The sequence below is a fragment of the Pseudonaja textilis genome, chromosome 3, assembly GCF_049901715.1.
Source record: "Pseudonaja textilis isolate UNSWEBS1 chromosome 3, rPseTex1.2, whole genome shotgun sequence".
NCBI lineage: Eukaryota > Metazoa > Chordata > Lepidosauria > Squamata > Elapidae > Pseudonaja > Pseudonaja textilis.
In genome coordinates, this window is record NC_141992.1 from 162,142,613 (window position 1) to 162,161,528 (window position 18,916).

At 35.3% G+C, this 18,916-nt stretch overlaps 2 protein-coding genes and 1 non-coding gene across 3 annotated transcripts; all 3 read right to left on the bottom strand.

Annotated features, from left to right (window-relative positions):
- Positions 1 to 4,694: 4,694 nt before the first annotated feature.
- On the bottom strand, positions 4,695 to 6,883 carry RPS20 (ribosomal protein S20). The gene is made up of 4 exons (XM_026706191.2): positions 6,762 to 6,883; positions 5,463 to 5,562; positions 5,023 to 5,096; positions 4,695 to 4,922 (listed from the first exon to the last, which is right to left on the bottom strand). The coding sequence occupies exons 1-4, from the start codon at positions 6,762 to 6,764 to the stop codon at positions 4,740 to 4,742; spliced, it is 360 nt and encodes a 119-aa protein (XP_026561976.1). The 5' UTR covers positions 6,765 to 6,883; the 3' UTR covers positions 4,695 to 4,739.
- On the bottom strand, positions 5,164 to 5,228 carry LOC113440039 (small nucleolar RNA U54). Its single transcript, XR_003374662.1, has one exon. It is a non-coding gene; the product is annotated as a small nucleolar RNA U54 (small nucleolar RNA).
- Positions 6,884 to 10,934: 4,051 nt separating the features above from the next.
- MOS (MOS proto-oncogene, serine/threonine kinase) lies at positions 10,935 to 17,203 on the bottom strand. The gene is made up of 2 exons (XM_087931270.1): positions 14,156 to 17,203; positions 10,935 to 12,774 (listed from the first exon to the last, which is right to left on the bottom strand). The coding sequence occupies exon 2, from the start codon at positions 12,766 to 12,768 to the stop codon at positions 11,725 to 11,727; it is 1,044 nt and encodes a 347-aa protein (XP_087787396.1). The 5' UTR covers positions 12,769 to 12,774; positions 14,156 to 17,203; the 3' UTR covers positions 10,935 to 11,724.
- Positions 17,204 to 18,916: the final 1,713 nt, after the last annotated feature.

Consider the following 18,916-nt stretch of genomic DNA (forward strand, 5'->3'; position numbering starts at 1 on the left):
CAGAAGTGAAAAGTGGCCACTCAAGCCACTTTCAGCAGTCTCAGATCTTAAAAAATATCTATTCAAGATCTCTTTCAAATTGGCATTGATGGTTACTAGCCTGTAGGCAAACTTATCAATGTAGCCAGTTAAATGAGTACATTATTATTTGAGAAACAGAATCTAAGAGAAGAATAAATTATTGTCCTGTAGTAGTTTTCAGAATTTTTCTAGGCCCAATTATGTTAGTCTGGTATGGTTTTGTGAAAATACAAAACATGTAAGGCTTTAATTAGTAAACCACAAATAAACCACAAGTAAACCTTTCTCTATAAGTAAATTTTCCAAAGGATAGTCAATAAGAGCTTCTGAACCAAACCATATAGTAGCTGTCTTTTATGATTCAAATTCTAGATTATGTTAGAGAACCTGGTTCAGAAAATGTACTCAATTATAATTGTTTACCCAGATACTTATTTTATGTATTTTCCTCATTTCAAGTTTAACCTTTACATTAAATAAGGTTATTTTAGGTCTTTCACACATATTACACCTTAAGTTGCTTTTTTTGATAATGGCTTAATATATTGAGTAAACCTAGCCATTGTAGGTTGTTTAATAGATCATGGTTTAAACAAATCATAGCTTAGCAGAGTATACCACGAGAGACAAATTAGCCACAAACTTTTTCAGGATAAGCATCATTAGATTCTCTAAATAAGCATACATTTCTCTACACATTGTTTATAGTTATTACAAATACGTTTGACTTCTGTTTTTATCCTGAACTGTATTTTACCTGTTTTTATTTCTCTGGAAGTTACAGACATAGAAGCACTGCCTTTCTAGTTAAAATTTTTATTTTTTTCCCCTCCAAGTTTCCCAGCAAAAGTTATTGTATACCTGAAGTTTTATATAAGTGACTACTGACCAATTAGAACCCAGCAAGTAAATTTATGCTTATATGCCCTTCCCATATCCTACTGATACTTCTGGGAGGGGCAGCTGTGTAATCTCCACACTTGATTGTAAGCTTAATTGAGCAGACTTCTGTCTAAACAAGTTCAGCTATTGGGATGTCAATATTGTATATAGTGCATATAAGCATTTGGATTTAGAAGTTATCAGCAAAGAGGTGTAGTTTGTGTGTCCATAGATGTTTACTGAAAATATTTTTATTGAAGTAATAGTTTCAGTGAACCTTCAGAACAACGGAATAAAGTATTTCTGGCTAATATGAGCAGGTGCATATATTTAACATTTTTAAAACAATGTTTCTCTACCTTAGAAACTTTAAGATGTATGGACTAGCTGGAGAATTCTGGGAGTTGAAGTCCACACATTTTAAAGTGCTTGGAGATGTAACAATTCATTCATGGAAATTGGCATTCTTATTACTTAATTTTCATGCTTCCCCTCACCTATATGGTGACTCTTTTAGACTTTAGTATTCATGATTCATAACACTGGTAAGGAAAGGTATATGAAAGGACTGCAGCTCATAATGTTTTATATTCAGAATGTAACATTTAGTTCTTGACATTTCCAAATGCAGCTGAAGATTACAGCTTAAAATATGAGTGACCTCTCCCAATCGGGGTGCGTTTGCACAAGATGCTGTCTACATTAATGCATTTGTTAGCATTTGAAAAGCACACCTAACTACAACCTTGCCAATTACATTTTAACCTATGTAATTAATGGTCCAGTATATCATGGAAATTTTGTGAAATTAGACAACTGCAACAAAACCACTTAGTCCTTTTGCCATACACATTATTCTAAAGACAATCTGGCATGGATTCTCTTCATGTGTACCTCGAAGCAAAAATGGATTTTAGACTATTGTATAAATCCACCCACTATGCTTATAAATCATTACTCATTCTTTGTATGAATTTTAAAGCTTACTAAATAATTATGTAAACTGTGGCTTTGCATATTGTGGGAGTTAAGTCAGTTCAAGTTAGTACTATTGAATTAGAGCTTGTATTGTGTGAATTGTATTAAAACTCAATGAGTCATATTCCAACTTTTTTACATACACCTGTAGAATTGCAACTTTTCTGGTGATCATACATGTTAGAGAATCTGATAACATACACTAGCACACATGTAAGTTTCTTCTAATCCATCTTAATATTGCATCTACTGTGTAAATTATTCTGTGTGCTGCCAGAACAACGAAGTCTTAGTAGTTTTTAGGAGATTCTACTTGGCAAAAACACTAATTACTGTAATTGATTATGAGAATATGAGGACAAATTCCCTCATATTGCAAGGAAATATGCAGATTTTTCCCAGTATTAAATTATATGGCTAGAAAAATATTTTGCATATTTACATGCCAGTGTTATATTTCTATAAATGTCCAACGGTGTACTGCATGTAATATAGCTCCTGCTGCAAATAAGCACTGAATGAAATCAACATTTTTTTTGTCAGATGTTAACATCTAGAAAGATTCCTGTGAAAAGTTCAAATATAATGTAGCTTTAGAATTAGTCTTTTTCTTCTTAAAATTACAGTAGCTGCAATAATCCACTAGAGCAGTGGCCCCCAACCTTTTTTTGTGCTGCGGCCCGGTACCGGCATCACAAAATCATCCGCGGCCCGGTACCAGCATCAGCATGCATGGCAAGGTGAGCCGAGTGACCGGCCAGCCAGCTGCCCCCCGCTTCTCCCCGCCACCATCAACTCCTCCTTTGTACCTGTGTCGATGGGCTTCATGACGGCTTCGGGATGGTCGCTTGGCCCGCCTTGCCATGCGTGCTAAAAGAATCCTCACGCTTTAGTTTTGTTCGAAGCCGCCCCCCCCCCTCGATGAAACTAAGGCGCGAGGATTCTTTCAGCACCCAAACGCCGCTTTCTACCCGGAAAAGCTCACCGGAAGCACTTTTTCATCAAAACAAGATGGTGGCGCCCAGCAAACTGGCGGCCTGGTAGAAATTGTTCCACGGACCGGTACCGGTGGTTGGGGACCCCTGCACTAGAGGGCATTAACAAAGCAATGTAAAAAAATTGAACAATGGCCTAAAACAGCAGTTGCCAACCGGTGGGCCGTGAGAAAATGTTGGTGGGCCAGAGAAATCTCACCCCCAGAGCACCCCCACAAAGCAATTAATCCAGGCTGTGCAGAAACACAAGGCTGCGCCACCCACATGGCCCACAGGAACCCTCCCCACCCACTCACTCCTTACCCAGTAAACTTGCCTGCTAAATTGCTATTTTCCCTTTTTCCAACCATCATCTGTTCTGCTGTGCCGAGATTTAGATTAGCTAGGAAGCAGGAAATGGTTGGATTTCTTGCTTTCTAGCTAGTCTTTAGATCTTCGGCTCAGCACAACCAAACCTTAGGACTGAAGGTTTGCTTGCAAGCAAATTCAGTGCACTCACGGCAAGGAAATTTGAGAGACTGAGCTAGCCGATGGCAGATAGATCACTGAATGATTCTGTGAGCAACTCAATCTGCTTGCTTTGCCTGATTTTGGGTAAAAGTTGCTCTTTTTTTGTAAAAAAATCATTATTTATATAAATATATTTACATACAAGCCATGCCCAGCCAGTCACATGACCAAGCCACACCCACAGAACCAGTTAGTGGTCCTTGGGATCTAAAAATATGAGTTTGGTGGTCCCTGAGGTCCAAAAGGTTGGCGACCCCTGGCCTAAAACCATTAGGCAAAAATATTTTTCACATTTAATGAGTAATAATGATTAACAAACACTACTGAAGCTACCAACCCTGTAAATTATGACAATTTCAAATGTCTAATAGAAGAAGCAAATAAATTTTAGTTCAACTTCCATCTTTGCTTACTTCAAAGCTCTACCAGTCTCACACTATAATTTAACAGTTATTAAGTTATCGCAAGCTTAAATTTAAAAATATTCAGTCTACATAATTGTGTAACAGGAAAGGAGACACACTCATGACAAGTCCATTTCATGTTGTTATTGTTAGAAACAGATTGTGATGCCTTTTAAAAATTGTATTTTTAAAGAAATGTTTATAAAGACCCACCAAAATGTGTATTTTTATCTGTGGTGAATCTGCTTAGGAAGCAATTTAGTACTAACTTAGCAATCTATTTGGAGGAAAACATTTTCTTTTCAAATACAGCCAACATTTTTTGCAAGGTATAAATAATTGACTGTATTAACTCCAAAATTATTTGCAGGAAATCTTCAACTTACAATTAAGTGAGTTTTGCCCCATTTTTGTGACTTTTTCTCATTCTAGGAGACTGCAACTATCATAAACACATGCCAGTTGCTAAGTGTCCAAATTCTGATAATGTAATCATGGGGATGTGGCAACAGTTGTGTGAAAAAGTCATGTCACTTTTTTAGTGCTGCTGTAATTTCCAGTGGTCATTAAATTAATAGTTGTAAGTCAAGGACTACCTGAAGTGAAAAAAGTGACTTGATCAAAGTATATACTGCACTTATACTCTGGAGACTTCCAGAAAAAAGGTCAGGAACTGTTGGACTCTGATAAGTTTAAAATAAAGGAAAAATGGCTTTAGATTACAGTGCGCAACAGGTCTAGTGACTTTTTTAGAGTTAAAACTGTCCATCATAGAAATTATTTCAGGACCGAAGAATTAAACTCACAAGAATGATATTATGGAGTGACACTATTTCTTTTAATAGGATACCTTGATCACCAGACTTCTCAAATCTTCATAAAGTCACTACCACAATCAACCAGCAACGATAAAAACTTAACAGCTTTTATTGATACATGTAACAATCATTTAAGCATCAGCAATAGTAACTTCAACTTCTACTCCAGGTTCAATGCTGATAGAAGTTATCTGTTTGACAATCTCTGAAGGACTGTGCAAATCAATGAGACGCTTATGTATACGCATTTGGAACCGATCCCAAGTTTTAGAACCTTCACCACATGGTGTTTTTCTTGTAGTGATTCGCAGTGTCTAAAATGTAAGCAAAAAGATACATTCAATAACCAAACTATTTCTAATACAATAATTTGATATAGAACAGGAAAAATGAAACTTTCCACAAATTAGATACCTTAGTAGGCATGCGAACAGGGCCTTTCACTTTTAGATTTTTTTCCTTAGCACCTCTGATGAGATCTGCACAAACTGTAAAAAAAAAAAGCAAGAATTTTAACTAAATGTTACAAACAGGTCACTATAGCGTTGTTTTGGATGTTGGCTCAGAATAGCGTATAAATTTATCATAATAGTTCAATTAAACATTTGTCCTCATTGCCAACTATATAGTAGCACTAATATAATCAATGTAGAATGTTCTATATCAACAATAAAGACTTAATTCAAAATTAATACAAGTGCCAAGCACATCAATGCTGCTTTATGATTCAATATAAAATATGAGTCAAAAAAATATATTCTGATATCCCCATGTCTGTGTAATCACAAACAATGTAAACTACCACCACGTAAACTACCACCATTTAAAAATGTTTGTTCTATTTTGTGACATACCCTTTTCAAGAGACTTCACATTGCGACTTGTCAAAGTAATTCTGATTCGATGAATTGCTACTTCTTGTTCTACAGGGGCCTTCCCAGTATCTTTAAATGCCTAAAACAAACCAAGATGAAAATTAGCATTTCAATTTTTTTAAGATCAGATATTTTCAAATAGACTGTAAGTGCTGGAATTAGGAGGAATCTAATGAAACAGAAAATTGTACTTCTGGAACCCAAACAAAAATCTGTGGAAGAAACTGTTCAATTCTTGGTTTGCTTTACATATTAGTAACTGTAGAGTAATAGACAGACTTTATTATCAAAAACTAAAAAAAGACTTTCAAAAATAGTACTTATATTTTATTCCAAGATTTGTTGAGGGAGTACTACTCACACAAAGAGAAATGACATCTTAATATATAAATATTTGTCTGTGCTCTTTTTGATAAAGGGTGTCTGTAATAAAACTTTTCAGACTGTCCAGCAATCTGTGCGTTCCTTGGAGAACAGGTTGCCCTAATCCACTGAAGGATGCTCAGTTTGTTTCTAGTAAGAGGAAATTATAACTGTGGATTTTAATTAGGCAAGATCAAAATTATACCATTTTAACTCATTAAACAATGTGAACTGTAATATGCAAATCTGTCATAATGCACCGAATTTTTTGAACCATAATTTTAGCCAGAATTGTGAAATCCATGTATTATAACAACAGTCTATCTTCTCAAACACAAAAATAATCTTTAAACATTTAAATTAAGGAGCAATAACTTGACAATTTTTTCCTCTTTCAGGTCTCTATCATTACTCATACTAAAGGGGGAAAAAAAATACCCCCCCAGTCTTTGATAACCTGCTGATTTTCGTGTTTCAAATGCAGAAATACAGGAGTATTTATACCTAAACAGGAGAGAGGCATGGTGAATACCTAGCTCTGGAAAGAAACTTGGCCTGCTTTGGTAGAATTCTAAGCTTTAGTACTGTCTCCAATTCTGGGTACATTTTAAGATTTCTGACAGATCGTTTTATAGGACCATTTGCAGGGATCTTTCCGACCTGCGCGGACTTCAACCCCAGTGGCGAATAAGCTGCGTCGGGGCAACAAAAGACAAGTACCAGTCCCTTCGCCCCCTTCCCTCCCCAAAGCACAGGCCTCGTTTTTCCAGTCCCCATCGAGAATCAAGAAGAGCCTTTGGGCTGCCAGCGAGCACGACGCAGGCGCGGGAAGGAAGGAAGGAAGGAAGGTGGCCTAAAAGTTCTCGTGGCGTCCGAGTTCGTATATTCCCGCCCCCCCCCGGACTTCTTTCTCACCATAGTTGCCGCGAAGCCTTCCTGACCGACTTAATCCCGGCCGAAGTGAGCACCAGAGGCCCAGGGAACAGCGGTGAGCCAGGAAACAAAGAAACAGCGCAGCACAGACACCCGCCCAAAGGAAGAACGTGCTCAAGAGGCGCCCTTTATATAGTCTGAGGAAGAACCATTTCTCAGAACCGCCTCTTGCTCTTTGTCCCGGAACTGATATCGTTGCGCCCAGAAACGCCGTGGGGGGAGTGGAAGATATGCAGGCGTAGCCTGAGAGAGGGCGGTTGCTCCTGTTGGTGCTGGAAAGCTCTGGAGAGTTGTGGGTGGATGGGGAGTTTATCGTTTGTCTCTCCCGCTTCGGTGGGGCAGAAGCGTCGTCTGGGAAAGGTGGCGTTCTCTCCTGTCACTCTTTTTTAAAAATTACTGTGGAGGAGAGGAGATCCCTATTGTGTCAAAATAGGCTATGTTTGATATTAGCTGTTAGGAAATCTGCTCGCAGCTACTGATTTACGTTCGAGTAATTGTTTAGAGTAGCTCAGTGTTTCTCAACCTCAGTCAAGTTTAAAGATGTGTGGATTTAAACCCCCAAGACTTCATTCCGGGAAGTTGGGAGTCCATTCATCTTAAACTTGATTGATGTTAAGAAACACCGATTAGACGTTAATGTCCACTAGGAAAGCTACTCTTAAGATAGAATACTTCACAACAACTATTTAGGTGCCAATAGCACACATATCCTCACCCAGAAACACACTTAGGCTAAGGGGAGTTTTCCAACTCTTAGAATTAAGCAAAGAATTTGGTGTTTTGTTGGTGTATTATTACGAAGGAGCTGGGCATCAAAATTACCCATTAAACCCGGAAAGAAAGTAGAAGCAAATTATTTTTGTAAAGTTTTCAGCAGAACATCATGGATAGAAGCACAAGAAATTGAATTGATTGAATCCTTTCCTCTACTCACTTTTTTTTTTCTTTAGGATGCTGAGGCTATCAGGTTAACGATACGGATATCTGTAGCTTGGAGTTGACTTCTGCTAAAACATAGCCAACTGACCAATTATAATAAAGATTAGGTTTTGATTAGTATTTGGACAGTAGACCATGAGGTTAGGATGACGGGGAAGCAGCAGGCCACTTCCTATAGTTGTCAGGAGTAATCCTGCAGTGCTCTACTTTATTTTAGACTGACTTCCAGAATCTGAAAACAATCATGGTTATTGGGCTGTTTATACTCCACCCGCCTCTAACATTGCAATGGAAAATTTCAGGATCTTGTCATTTACTAAGACTAGAAAACTTCCCATTTTCCCTGGAGAAGAAAAGCAAAAAAAAAAAAAAAGCAGTCACATGCCATAGTGTTTTCACGTTTTATAAAGTACTGGAAGCATGTATTTATTTCTAGTAGAAATCTCTCTAAATAACTAGCTATATTTATGTAATTCAAATAATTGAATTCAACCTTATTACACTTGGTTAACATGTTTAAATTACTATAACTCTCAGGAGGTCCCAGTTGCTAAGAGACCTGCTTGGGAGTTGAGTGCAAATTTTTAATGAGATATATTTTAGCATTGTTAAGATTCAAATGCAATCTTAATGCTAAAATATAAGGACATTAAAAATAACTAGTATAGGTGATGTTTATATTAAGTGTTTTAGATTCTGCAAGGAGAATTACAAAATGAAATTTACCAGTAAACTTAATTACAGTGGTACTTTGGTACTCATCAATTGGTTCCAGGAGATGTAATGAAAAAAATGATAAGTGTCAAACAAAGAGAAATTTAATATAAGGAGTAATATAGTCATTTTATATTTGATTTTTATTCACTTTACCAATTGAAAAACTATATTTTCGTTAACTTTTTTAAATTTATGGTTATGACAGAATGGCTCCATAAACAAGAAAATCTTATGATTCTTTAGAATATTACAGCTTCTTAATGTATAGCTAGCTTCAACTTTGTCAAAAGTTAAGAGGAGAAATAACATAGGCTTTTCAATTTCAGTTGATTGAAATCTTTTGTTTTCATACTATCATAGGTAATACTGAAGCAAAATTGATAACCCAATTATTCAGTATTGTGAACTTAAAATTTGTCAGAAATGGTGTTATTGCCCCAATAAGCCACTAGATGGCTAATGACAACAAAAAAGAGATATTATAATCCCTAAACCAAATCACTATTTGCAAGAGATATTGTCATATAATTTGGTGGCTTAGTAATGAAGATGCTTGTCTCTTACTTGAAAGTTTGAGAGTTCAATCCTAAGTAGCAGCAGATATTTCTCTTCTAGGATGCAAAGAAAAAAAATATATTTGGATTTTTTTTGTTTTCTTTTTATTCCGTTTTAACCATATTATGGTAACTACGTGAACTGTAAGAAAGTATAGATACGACTTTATACACAGTGTGTGAGAAAGTACAGTAATGCTATCTTAGAGCAGAGGTGAGGTGATAGAACATGGAGGAAGAGAGTAGAATTCTTGTTCAAGGAGTAATTACACAAAAAGTCTACACCCCAGAATAGAAACAGATTGTTTTTGCAAAACAACTTAAAAAAAAAAGTTTGGCGTTTCAACAATCTTACTAGCAAAAAACTAATATTTACCTAAATGAAAAAAGGTTGGAAAATATAATGGGAATATAGAAGAACATATTATCCTAGATTGTATCATGACATTTTCCAAAAGGTGGCAATGGGAAATCAGTTCCAGTGTTGCCAAGAAAATTTTATGGATGTGTCTGTGAAGTCAAGAACAGTTGAGCTAGGTTTAAAGACTATATGCTTAGCAACTAAATTTACTGAAGTAACATATGAAATAACAGCTGAATGGTTTTTTTTTAAATTTTCTGAGCTGAGGTGGAAGAATTCTACTGTAGAGTTTAAATAAGAACATAGATGTAGTGGAAATAATAGAAAATTGGTGGAATGATGAAAAATACTGAGTTGTGGATAAACTCTAATGAAATGGGGTGTGTGTTAATTGCTCTGTCTGTCAACAAGAGCATAGAATGGTATAAAATATTCATATTAGAATCTAGAAAATCATAGCAAATCAGCTTCTGGAAACAGCATCTAGTCATTACATTTAGCTGCAGGAATAATTATAAAGAGAGCGTAAGAAAGTTTATTTTGATGGAGATATGCAGAATACATTGCTAGGCAAAAGGGACTGAAGCATTTTAAAGCCAAAATAACATGTGCTTAGGCAGCTGCTCTCTTTCACTGAAGAATGAGGATGAAGATGAACGGCACAATCAGATTTGCAAGATTTTTTTTAATAATTTCAAGTTCTAACTTTCCTATGGAATTTCCTGCCATGATCTACCTACCTGGGTTATGATATGGGATATGATAACAATTAGACACAGAAATATTTTTCTTTAGGTGCTATTTATGTATTTATTTTCAGATGCAAGTAGATATTAGCTAAGGGATAATAATAAGCTGGAAAAAATCAGGTAAGCTGGAAGTCTTATTTCAGTACTCAAAAACTTGTATTTTCATATAGAGTATTTATAGCATACCTTGCTTAGAAAGTTACCCAATATTTTATTTTTCTGAAATGTATTATAGGACAATTTTAGATATGGCAGGGGAGTGGGAAATTGTCAGCAATTTTCATAGGGAGAAAGAAGTAAATAAAAAATTCATGTAATTGATAACAAATTCAGTAGCCATAAATTCATATTTAAATAGTTCTTCATTGTTATTCTGTTCTTAGTTGGCCAAATTATTTATATTGCTAAATAAGTTACTAAATGTAATCAAGTTAAGGCTAAATAGATTAAGAACATTTTTGGTTTATTTTCTGATGCTTTGTAATTCTAATTTAAAATTTTTAAAAATATTATTTAATTTAATTAAATAATTTTTTTAAAAATATTATTGTTCAAAAAATTGAAGATAAATTATAATGCACATTATATTATAAAGAAGAATAGTAGGAGCAGATATTTACTTCAATGTTTGGCTATTTGTGTAGATGTACATCACAAACCAAAATCTCTCATTTTGTTTTTAATATTTTAACAAAATAATACAGACTATCAGTCTAAATTTATTTATTTTTATTAAAAGTAATTTCCACTAATTTCAGTAGAATTTAAATTACAAGTATACATAGAATTAGATTAGCATTTGTTCTCTGAAATACGTTACAATAAATATGCTGCCTTGAAGTATCTTTAGAATTACAGATTTTCTTTTCAAATGAACAAAACCTTTTGTAATTTTTTTGTACATTTGACAAATATTTTTTAGAAAGTTTACAATTTATTTGAGGCAGAAAGTATAGGAAGTAACTTCTTTTAAAAGATCAGTAAAATAATATACCCTTGATTAATTAATGAGATAATTTAACTATAAGTACAAATTCTTGTATTTATTATTGGAAGAGGGCATTGAAGGAAGAGAAACAACATATGTGAAGAATGTCTACAACAGCTTCCTTTCCAATATCATGTAGAAATGAGCGAACACCATACTGCAGTTATTTTCTTACTGTAAAAATTGTCTTAGAAACTATATACAAAACTGCACTTAAATATCTTATTTATGGATTTCATTTCATACACAAATGAACCTACCATGTTTAAAGTTACATATATATTTTTTACATATTTTGAATTGCAGTTATTCAAAAATAGTCAACATTTTATTGATAAGCCATATAATGTTTAATGGGGCAGGGAGAATAGCTCATCATAATTTGTCCAAAAGTTCATTGCTCAAATTTTTGGGTGCTTTTTTATTGTGTTAAGAGGTGAATACATCTTTCAAAAATAAATAATTAAGAAACTGAATACTCCGAATCCTAATGAGCAGAAAAGCCACTTTGCCACTTTGTCTAGAGCATATTTATTTAAATATATATATTCTAGAAAGCATCAAAGTTAAGATCAATAACATACACTTTAGCTAGGAGAAAGATGATAAAACTAGCAAAAGATAAGAGAAAATCTGTTTATACTACTACAGGCAAGCAATGAAGATCGTGAAGGAGACATTCTGCACTAGGACGCTTGGCTACATCAGCTCCCCAACAACTTGTAATTACTGTCTCAAGTTGTTGGCCAGTGGCTGAACCTTGAAACACAGCTACATTTAGAGAAGGGCGCAGGTTACATGCTACCACAGAGTAAAGTATATACTGGCGTTCACCTAGATAGGGCTCTTGCTGTGTTACCATTTGCCAGAGAGTAATGGCAAAAGAATAGATATCTGCTTTGGGTGTGATTTTCTCACCTTTAAGAAGTTCAGGAGCACGATGTGTGTATGTTCCCCCTTGATGATAAAGATGTAGTCCTGAAGATTCACTATCTTCTAGTTTTTGGGAGCATCCAAAGTCTCCAATCTTACAAACATTATGTTCTGTGATGAATATGTTAGCAGGTTTTAAATCCAGATGCACAATTAACTGAGAATGGAGAAACATTAATCCTGCCACAATATCACAGGAGTAAATGATAGCCTGAGCTATACTCAAAAACCCATGGTCACATTTAAGGCCATCATTGCTATTTCCTGTTAAATAACCAGTTCCATATATAACATGATGTAGAGTGCGATTACCTGCATATTCCATAATTATGGTACCCAAATTATCCTGACTAGCAGGGGTACATGTGCTAGCAGCTACTATGTGTACTACATTGTTATGGTCAAGACGTGCTACATTTAGTTCTGCCCAGAAGCTTTGCCTTGATGCCAAATGGTTCTTACTGCATCTATTCACTTGTTTTACAGCCACTGTAGCTCCGTGGTAAGTTGCCTTGTAGACAGAACCAAACCCACCAGAGCCCAAGAGATTCAGGAGACGTAACTGATCCCAGTCAATTGAACACCAAGCTAAGTGGGGGGGTAGCCGACGAATCCTTGATGTGCTTCCCACCCCAAAGAACTTTTCTCCTTTAGCAGGACAGACCAAAGGGCTACTGCAGGGACGTGCATTCACAGATGGAGAGAATTCCAGGTGGAGAAGCCGACTAAGAGGAAGAGGGGATGGCATGATTATCTAAGGAAAAGATTAGGCAAAACTAGATTAACAAAGAGGAAAAATGTTGCTTCTGAAATAGAAAGTAAAAGCAAATTCAACACTTCTGTTCTTTTGTATCCTTTATATACTTTTTATATACTTTTCATAAAAGCTATTATCAGACAATAAATGCCAATCATTTTTAGAGGATAGGTAAAACTAAAGGTTTCCCTGTCTGGTTATGTCCAACTCTAACGTGGACTTTGGTCATTTTGGTTCCTTGGCTGAGGGAGCCAAGAGATTTTCCATGGACATGTGACCAGTCAAAGGTAAATGGAATGCTGTTTCCTTCCCACCAAAGTGGTACCTATTAATCTACTTGCATTTGCATGCTTTTCAACCACTAGATGGACAGGAGCTGGAGCAGGAATGGGAGCTCACCCCCTTACGTGGCACTCAACACAATTCTCTGCCATAGTTTCCTTATTTTAAATTGTATGGTAGGTAAACATCTGCAGGAATTTCACTTTTGTGAAAAGAAGATAACTTTGCATTCTTGAGGAACAGTTAAAAGCAAAAAGTCCCCTGGAAGTGATAATTTTATGGAGATACATAACTGAATAACAAAGTATTAGCTGCAATTTTACAAAACAGATTGTTTATATATGACAATTCTGGGTATTTTAGGTAAGTTTTTTAAACAAGTACTATGAGTGAAATTAATAAAAGCATTTTTTCATCCACATTTGACTTGTTACAATTACTTCATTAACAACACCCACTCCCTTTTATAAACCAAAGTGGTAACCACTGGCACTAATAACAGTTTTCCTTCAGAGGTAAACTGCTTTAGTGGGAATCTTGCTGAGATCAGAACAACAGCAGAGATCAAATGGTTACTTCTTTCCTTGATTGGCCTTTCAATAGCTGCTGAATTGTAAATTACCATAAAAGTGAGCCTCAGAGGGACAATTTTAAGAACCAATAGTAGTCACTGAGCGATATAATACATGTTTTACAAGTAAAATGGTAAAGTCCAGGTAAGAACATAAAAATTAGCACAAATAAAAATATATATGCGCTTAGTAGGAGTCATAAAGAGAAGGTCAATTGTATAACTGGTCATAAGAACCCCCACACCTGGTCAACTTGATAAATAGTATATTTATAAACTTCTTAAAATAATATAGAACATAGGCAGTAACAAATTATTAAACTTTTAAAATTTGAAGTACTAGAATATTTAAGACCTACTTATTGTGAGCCACTTTATAAAATTCTTTATTCAGATGACAAATAGGTGCTAATCAGTTTCAGATATAACAAAAAAAATCCTAATTTTTAAAAATCTTAGCTAAGTTTGGTGCTCCTTAAGGAATCTTCATATTCAACATGCTGTAGAAGGAATTTGGTTGCTTACCTTGTAGTGTTTGGATCTTTATCCCCAAGTAGATATATAAGTTCAAAATTCAATTAGCATGCTATCTGTTCAGCAAGAATTTCTGATGATCCATCTCTGCATGGAAACAATCTTTTGTTATAAAGTAGCTTCTTATATCAAGCCTCAAGGATTGTTGATGGTTAACTATCAAAACAAGCAAGGGTGAAAACTGTGATACTAAGTTTGAGATACTGCAGTAAACTAAATAGCTATTACTTAAAAGAAATTATGATTTGGTCTTAACTCTGGGCTGGACAGAGTCAGACATAACTGATTCCTAATCCTAAGTATATTCCATAAGGGGATTTGGGCTAGAAGTTTGACCATGAAAAGTTTAATGGTAGCTTGAATACATGTTTAACAGCATATCAAATTTGATCCTTTGTTCCAACAAGTCTGTAACCAAGCTCCTTTACTTAAAAGAGCTAATTAGTTAATATGTAATTATGTTAATTGTTTTCCTTTCTTTATATAATTATACTTTCCCAGTTGCTGGTTGTAGGTTAGTTTTTGCTATTGATTCAAGTAGAGAATCTATGGCTTTCATGTTATTTTGCATTCATTGAATTACAACCAATGTTCTTTGTCTTTCAAAAACAAAGAAAAAATGCTATTAGTTTCTTAGTGGAATCGCTAATGGCTATGTGATAGCATTTGTGATGCTATGTAACTTTTTCAATGTATAACTAAAAATAAAAATAGAAAGAATAAAGGTTCTACAAAAACCAAATATGTTTAATTCTCAGTCTCATGAGAACTTCAATATCTTTTAAAAACAAATGCACATTTCTCCTTGATTAATGCTTCCAAAGAATGATTTAACTGGGCATAATGGATATGCGCTGAACAAAACATTTTATTACCTTTTTTATTTTTCCAGAATAGACATAATCTTCCATGTATATAGAGTAAGACAGAAGGTAGGATTCTATTCCTAACTCCAAATAATTCTTTCCTTTTGCTCAACATACATAATTCACAGATTTCCAGGTTTTCATGATGATAAACATTTTGGAGCTATCTTAGGAAGCTGATTTTGGTTTGTAATTCTACATTTTCCAGCTTTTACATATGCTAATTTTGGTTTGATTAGCTATTCTTTAGATAGACCAATGTTGAGTAGTTTATTTTCTACAGTCAAGGCAAATGGAGCATTGTCATCCATTAAAGTGAGAAGTATAAGTTTCATTGAAACAAAACTTTTAACCATAACTCAGAATTTCCCTCAGAGCCCCACATTCAGTTTTGGGCATACCTATTTCATATTTGATGCCTTCATTATAGATTAATGCACCAAGTATTAACTTTAAAAATTTAGTTTATAGAACCTTTGTTATTTTTAATGTCTCAACCTGTGTCACATACAAGATCTTTCCCTGTTCAAGAGTTTGACTTTAGAAATTTTAATGCCTGTAGGAGTAAACTCTTCTGATACAGAAGAATCTTCCACTGTAGCTAATGTAAATATAAATGAGCTTTCCAGGATCCTGAGTTATGCATTATTGTCCAAAGGTTTTTGAATGAGAGTGCTTCCTCTCATAAACAGACAGATGAATTAAGGTTTAATTTATGAAGATCACAAAAATAGATAATATTTCAATTATCTTCTGTACAAGCAGATCCAAACATTTGCAGGATCATTGACTAAACCTGAAGATTTATTCCCAAGATTTTTTAAAGGATCTGTTGGGTCTTTGGAGTTGAGTCAGTTAATGGGATACCATTAACACTAAAAGTCATCTAAGGATTTGAAGGTTGAATATGTTGCTGATTCTCAAAATGAGAGAATCTTAATGGGAAAAAAAGCCCAGTTATGTTCATAGCAGTTAGCTTTCTGACATCGTGTTTGGGTGTGAAGATTGGGTGTGGGTAATGAACTGAAGCTTTATTATGCAAAATAGACTTGGGAGCCATGTTTGCATTAGACAAAGTTGATCTGTCTTTGGAGGATCATTGTTGGGTGTTTGAGAATGCCCTGAAACAGATTTGGCTAATCCACAGTATCCATATAACAGATAATAAAGAGTTGGAAGGGACTTTGTAGGTCATCTAGTCCAACTGCCTGCCCAAGCAGGAGACCCTACACCATTTCTGACAGATGGAAGTACAATCTCTTCTTGAAAGTCTCAAGTGATGGCACTTCCACAACTTCCAAGGGCAAGCTGTTCCATTAGTTGATTGTTCTCACTGTCAGAAAGTTTCTCCTTATTTCCAGGTTAAATCTCAGGTTAACAATATCTAGCAATAGATATGTATCCAATTCATTTAAATGGTATCAAATATTATAAAATATTCTTAAATCTTACCTTTGAAAGCATCCACTCTTCTCACAAAAATTCAGCCCTTGGAGCTTTAGAACTTCTACTTTGGAGTGTATAAATCATATTTGGTTAACTACAAGTTAACTACTTCAAATTGGTTCCAAGAACAAGTCAAAGCAATGTTTATTATAAAGGACTGTAAGGTTTTGCAGAATTAATTCCTATTTCTGATTATATTTGTCACCTGAAGCCTTCTGGTTTTTAATAATCAGTGGTCTGGTTGAAGAAATTACTCTGATAGGTCATCAAAGAGAAGGAATTCCCTCTATAGGGAAACTTATCTGGCCTTTTGTTAACTCTCATTGAACTAACTAAGTAATTTTTGTGCCATGTATTTGGAGTTCTTATGCTGCCTTATATTTGTTTTTTAATAGCTACTCTCTTTCTAAAGCTTTTGGGTCTGCACTTAGTTACGATGCTGAACTAGAATCTGAGAAATGGTAAGTTCTAGTCCTCTTGTAGGAATGGAAGCTACAAGTAGAAGATGTATATGTACAAGTAGTAGTAATGTATAGGTACAAGTTGTAGTTCTAAGTTCCTGAACTGGAGATAGAATTGGGTTGGATGATGTTCAAGATGTTTTCTGAACCTTATACTAATCTGTCATTTAAATTTTAATGAACCTTTAGAATTAATATTACACAATAATGAAAAACTATGACTTCAAATAAAGGAATGGCTTTTTTAAAAAAACTGCCGTTTCCTATTATAACATAATTATGTTAAGCAGAAAAATCCCAAATTAAATACTACTCACATAAAGTGGCAAGTTGCTGAACTTAGAATTGGATAATGATCACAAATCTGACCTGAAAATTTTAATTTAGAATTAAATTTAGAATTAAATTTAATTTAGAATTCCAGTACTGCCTTCCTGCTGTGGATTTAAGGTTAACAAAATGTTTAATACAGTTTGTCTACACAAGAGGGCAATCTTATCTTTTATTTGGCATGCATGTAGCTAAAGAACAATTTTGAACAATATTTAAAAGTAATTTAACTAAATTGCTTGTATTGATAGGAAAGAATCATATTGGATTTTTATCTTATATAGGGAAACATAAATCCAGTTATTACTCTTGCTTACCAACTTCACGCAGCATTTCCTTTATTATGTTCAACAAACTAAAGGCTGAGAATGTAGGAGTTCATGCTAGAATAAAGAGATACTCTATATACTGGGATATGGATTGAGAGACTTAATTCAGTCACCCATACCACAGTGAGTTCCCAAATGAATTACTATAGCACACTGTACATGGGAATCAGTGGTGGTATTCTACCAGTTTGGCCCGGTTCTGGCGAGCCGGCAGCAGTGATGAGCAGTGGAGACCGAACCGTTTCTCTCCGCCGCTCTGCTGTTGGACCCACCTGCCCACCTGGGCTCCCATACTCACCTTTATCTGCTGAATTTGAAGCGCAGCTGTTTTGCGCGCCACAGAATAGTGCTGCACGGCAGCTGCTGAAGCGACAGGGATTGTGCAGACTTGCAGGAGGCGAGTTAGAATGCCTCTGTGCCTGCAAACGCTTCTGTGCCTGCGCAAAGTGCATGATTGGTACGCGCGTGCACGCAGTGTGTGCATGTGCACAAAGCGTGCCCACCAAGCCATGTCCACCGAACCAGTGGCAAAAATATTTGAATCCCACCACTGATGGGAATGTCTTTTTAGAGTATCTGGAAGGTTCAGCTGATGTACAATACAGCAGTAGGGGGGCATTATTTGTGCCCCAAACACATGTATGCATATCTTACCCTTTTGTTGCATAAGCTGCTTTGGTTGCCAATTTGATTCTGGATATAATTTAAGGCACTAGTTATAACCTTCAAAACCCTACATGGCAGGAAGTCAGGTTATTTGAAAGAAGATCTCTCCCCGATTACATCTACTTGTCCCATCAGGTCTGGCAGGAGAATGTTATGGTCCAAGAAGCTGTTTGATGAGATCCAGGAAAAGAGCCTTTCTGGCCTGGCACCCACCTTCTGGAAAATCACCCCTCCCCAAGGTAAGATTGGACAAACCCTGTTGGACTTCTGGAAGTTCCTCAAATTTGGGTTTTGCCATCAGGTTTGGGGAATCCCATGGAAGCGTGGAGTCCATTGCTGTAAGTGTAGACTTCACTCTTTCCTGTATTTTTGTTATGTTTTAATGATTTAATTATGTTGGTAGTTTCTATTTTTAATTGTGTAGGCCTCCCAGACTCACATGCCAGGAGGATGGGTGGCTATATAAATTCTATAAATAGATGGTATTTGTGATGAAATCACAAATCTTGTTATCTCCTTCAAATTTACAATGAAAAGTGCAGAGGAAAAACCCAACCTATGAATCACCAACTATTTTATTGTTCTCATATCAAAAAAGGCTTAGCAAGTTATTCTCAATTAAGTGTATACTTATGAAGAAACCAGTTTTACTAG

Coding starts and splice junctions, on each gene's coding strand:
- RPS20 (XM_026706191.2), bottom strand. Junction 5,097..5,462: donor TGTGAAGTCTCTTGAAAAGG/GTATGTCACAAA, acceptor TTTTTTTTACAG/TTTGTGCAGATCTCATCAGA. Junction 4,923..5,022: donor CTGTTCGCATGCCTACTAAG/GTATCTAATTTG, acceptor CTTACATTTTAG/ACACTGCGAATCACTACAAG.
- MOS (XM_087931270.1), bottom strand. CDS start 12,768: ATGCCATCCCCTCTTCCTCTTAGTCGGCTTCTCCACCTGGAATTCTCT.